The 4,050-nt window shown below is 66.0% G+C and overlaps 2 protein-coding genes across 2 annotated transcripts in view; both read right to left on the minus strand.

The window, feature by feature from the left end:
• Positions 1 to 1,506, minus strand: part of Klhl40 (kelch-like family member 40) — a 5,224-nt gene extending 3,718 nt beyond the window's left edge. The window contains exon 1 of the mRNA XM_013030234.1: positions 325 to 1,506. Coding sequence (XP_012885688.1) covers positions 325 to 1,506 — 1,182 coding nt within the window. The remainder of the gene's footprint in view (positions 1 to 324) is intronic.
• An 82-nt stretch (positions 1,507 to 1,588) lies between these two features.
• Zbtb47 (zinc finger and BTB domain containing 47) overlaps positions 1,589 to 4,050 on the minus strand; it is a 6,775-nt gene continuing 4,313 nt past the window's right edge. The window contains exon 5 of the mRNA XM_013030235.1: positions 1,589 to 1,655. Coding sequence (XP_012885689.1) covers positions 1,589 to 1,655 — 67 coding nt within the window. The remainder of the gene's footprint in view (positions 1,656 to 4,050) is intronic.

Here is a 4,050-nt window from a genome sequence, read left to right on the forward strand (position 1 = left end):
GGCTGCCATCCGGAGGATCGCGGTTCGAGGCCAGCCCGGGGTTGGGGGAGGAACGGAGCCTCCCTAAGCCCCCCGATCTCCAGCACGAAGCCGGTCGGGGCTCGTGGCTCAAGCGGCAGAGAGCCACCCGCAAAGCCAACCTCTGCCACGTGGCGCCCAGGCCGTGAGTTCGAATCCCAGGCCCGACTCGGCCACACACCCCACAGATCCCACGTCCCCTTCCCCTGCGCCCCCCGCAGCCTCAGCGTCCCCATCCGAGGGCACCTGGACCGTGGCTCCCGGAGCCCCCCAAGCCTCCCCCCAGCACCCCCAAAACCCGCGCACCTGCAGGAAGTAGGCGCTCAGGGGCTCGTCGGGGTCGTCCTCGTTGTGGAAGAGCCCCCCGGCCACGAACACCTGGTTCTCGGCGGTCACCAGGCTGGTGTGGTTCTTGGGCACCTGCGTGGACAGGGCGGCCAGGTAGCACTGGTTGGAGGCCGGGTCGTAGGCCACGGCCCCGGCCTCGCTGACCATGAGGATCAGGTCCTTCAGGAACATGCCAAAGCGCGGGGTGTCGTTGAGGATGCCGGGCAGCACGCGGCCATCGTCCTCCTCCTCGGCCTCCTGCGCATTTCCCCGGGCCTCGGCCTTCGGGTCTCCCCCCTCGGCCTCCGCCTCCGCCTCCTTCTTCTTCCCCTTCCTCCTCCTGCGCAGCGTGGTCAGCCGCCCCTCGTGGGCCTCCCTCACCATCTGGATCTTGCGCAGCAGCTCGGGCTGCGTCTTCACCAGCGGGTGTCCGGCCACGCGCGTCTCCAGGAACTCGCGTGGCAGCAGGCGGCAGCGCAGGCTCTCGAACACGGTGGGCAGGGCGCCTTGGCGCTCGGCCCGGAGCTGGGCATCCCCTCCGGCCTCCGCCCAGCGCATCACGGCCTCGAACACCACCTCCTCCCGGGCCACGTCCAGCCCGTCGCTGCACACGATGGCGATCAGCTCGTCGGGGGACAGGCCCACGAAGTCCGCGTCGCGGGCCACCAGCGAGAAGCGGGCGCAGATGAAATCCCGGGCGGCCACGGCCAGCCGGGGACAGTCGAGCAGGAGGCCCAGGCGGTAGACGGCCAGGCAGTTGGCCAGGCAGAGCCGGCGATGCAGGAAGGAGATGCAGAGGGTGAAGATGGAGGCGATCTGGAAGCGGTGCGCCGTGGCCAGCAGCTCCTGCACGCTGGCCTCGTCCAGGGCGATCTGCGAGGTGTAGAGGTAGCGCAACATCTGGCCCACCACATCTGGGGAGACGTCATCCAGCCGCAGCTGGCCCGGCTCGGCCCCCGGCTCCGCTTCCCCCAGCAGCCGGGCTCGAAAGTAGGGACTACAGGCGGCCAGCACGAGACGGTGACAGGGAAACTGGCGCTCGGCCACCTTCACCACGCAGTCCACCAGCTGGCCGCCGTCCAGCAGGTCCTTGAGGCCGTCCTGCAGGAGGGTCTGCTGGTACAGCCGCTGCTCCTCGGCCTCCTGCAAGCCCACCGTCATGATGGCCGCCCTCCCTGGTCTGTCTGTCCGTCCGTCTGTCTGTCTGTTGTCTTCCAACCCAGCAGCTGCAGGAGGACGAGGATTATATATAGACACGGCGCCCAGCCAGGCCCCTGTGTAAGGTGATCTTGTCCAGCATGTGACGCATACTTAAAGGGGGGTACGGGGGGGGTGGACAACTGGTCTGGAGGCCTTGACTCAGCTCTGGGGGGGTGCAGGGCCCCTCCCCGGGGAGATTGAAGGCCTTTTTACTCTCAGGTGGATGAATCAGTGGCTCACGCCCGTCATTCCCAGCTCCTCAGGAGGCTGAGATCTAGAGGATCACGGTTCGAGGCTGGCCTCAGGCAGAAAAGCCTGTGAGCTTCTGATCTCCCAAGGAGCCACCAGGCAACTGGAAGTGCCCACACCACCAGCCGTGGTTAGAGCGGTACAGCACCCGCGTTGAGCCACAAAGAAGCTCAGGGATGGGGCCCAGGCCCTGGGTTCGAGTCCCAGGATTGAGCACCGGGAGGAATAAGGATCCCGGGGTCTGGACCGTGTGGCCTCGCTGAGCAGCTACTTAGTCTCTGTTCTTCCTGCCTGGCCTGGGTACGGCGTCCAGGTAAAGGGGGGGCCCCCTTGGTGCCCAGGGCGGCCGAACACCCCCTACCCACCATCCTCTGCGCGCTGCTCAGTGCCAGGGCCACAGCTGTGGGTTAAATTTAGCCTCAGGTCCCCGGGCCTGAGCTCTGTGGGAACCAATGACTCATTCGTCTCCTTAGGTTCTGGCCTGGGGCGTGGCGGGGTGAATAGGAGGTCGCAGGCTAGGCCGTGACTACTGAGTCACCTTCCCTCTTTTGGGGGGTCCCCGTCAGCATGTCTCACACGCCTGGCCCTCCCCTCCCCCCCCCGCCCCTGGCAGCTTCTAGAAGGACCTTGTGGAACACACAAGGATGGCTGGTAGCTTCATGCCGGGCATTCTAGTGACTTTGGGAGGCCGAAATCCGGAGGATGGTGGTTCGAGGCCCAGCCGCAGGGGCAGGAAAAGTCCCCGTGAGACTCTGATCTCCAAATGGAAGCACTCAGAGGAAAAGACAGACAGCAGCACTGCGCTTCGGGGGGTCGAGCGCCGGCCTTGGGGCACAAGCAAAACAGCTTGGGTCATGAGTTCGAATCCCGGGACCGGAGCCCAGCTGGAAGTTCTCCTTTTTCAGAGAGGAAGATGGGGCCTCCTTCCCCTCCCCCCCAAAAAGCCAGGACACAGAATGTCTCTTCCCTCCCCCACCCCCCACCCATTCCCCCCAGTGGGGGAGGGGGCTGGCGCTCGAGTTACAGAATAAAGTGCTTCGTTTATTGATGATTAAAATGTCCCCCCTCTCTCCCACCCCGGCTCCGGCCAGCAATGGGGGGGCTGGCTCCCCTTCCCGGAGACCACAAGAGTCCGTGTGTCCAGGTGTCCTGGGGCGCAGGCCCCATCCACCACCGGTAGGTGGAGCTGGGAAGGGGGGGGGCGTTGTAAGGTGCAGAGTCAGACAGACCGGGGCTGGGGGGGCCGGGGGTGCATGTAGCTTAGGCAGCTCCTTCCCTACCCCAAAGGCGGGGATGGGGGAAAAGAGAACAAGAAACAACTGGGGAGGGGGGGGGTTCCGTGGAGCTGGGGGCCGGCAGGCAGCGCACGCCCGGGAGGCCCAGGCCGGAGGATCTGAGGCAAAGGCTGAGAGACTCCTTTGTTTGCTTCTCCACAAAGCCGGAGGATCTGAGGCAAAGGCTGAGAGACTCCTTTGTTTGCTTCTCCACAAAGCCGGTGGCGGACGAGCCGTGGGCCCCGGCGGTCGGCCTGGGGGAGGGGGGGGAGCGAGAGGACGAGAGCCCAGGTCCCTGAGTTCAAATCCCGGGGCCGGCGCAGATCAGGTTCAATGCCCGTCTTGGGGGCCAGCGGAGTTGGGGTGTGTGGCCAGGCCTGTGTGTGTGTGTGGGGGGGGGGGAAATCAGACAGACAGACGGACTGATGGACAGACAGAGGGACTGTCCTGGTGTGCGTGTGCGCGCACGCGCGTGGCGGAGGGGGTAAAGCTAGGCAGGGGGCGGCTGAGATCGGGGTGCGCCTCCCGCCTCCCTGATAGATAGCACCTTGAAACCCCAGGGCCATCGCCCTCGCCTTTCGGGGTGCTGCTCCCCGGGAAGGGGGGTGGGGCAGGGGGGCACCCCAGGGAGCCGGCCTGGGGTCCCCATCCCCCCCCGCTGCTTCTGGGGCTGTCACAGCCAGGATTGTTTTTTTGGGGGGCCCTCGTGGCACCCCCAGATGACACCCCTCCTGGGCGGGGTGTGGGCCTGGAGCCCCAACACCACCCCAGTCTCCTCACGATGACGGAGGGGGGATGCGTTAAGGGCACAAAAAAGGGGTGGGGGTGGAATTTGGGGGTGCCCTCCCCCCTCTCCCCCAGAGCTCGACCCAGGCCCAGCCTGGGCTGCAGCCGCTCTCGCCCGCACCCCGCATCCTCCTTTGGTTCCTTGGCCTCCGAAAAGAACCATCCGCCAGCTTCCTTGGAAAAGAAGGGAGGGAGG

The sequence above is a fragment of the Dipodomys ordii genome, unplaced genomic scaffold, assembly GCF_000151885.1.
Source record: "Dipodomys ordii isolate 6190 unplaced genomic scaffold, Dord_2.0 Scaffold128, whole genome shotgun sequence".
In the NCBI taxonomy this organism is placed as follows: Eukaryota; Metazoa; Chordata; class Mammalia; order Rodentia; family Heteromyidae; genus Dipodomys; species Dipodomys ordii.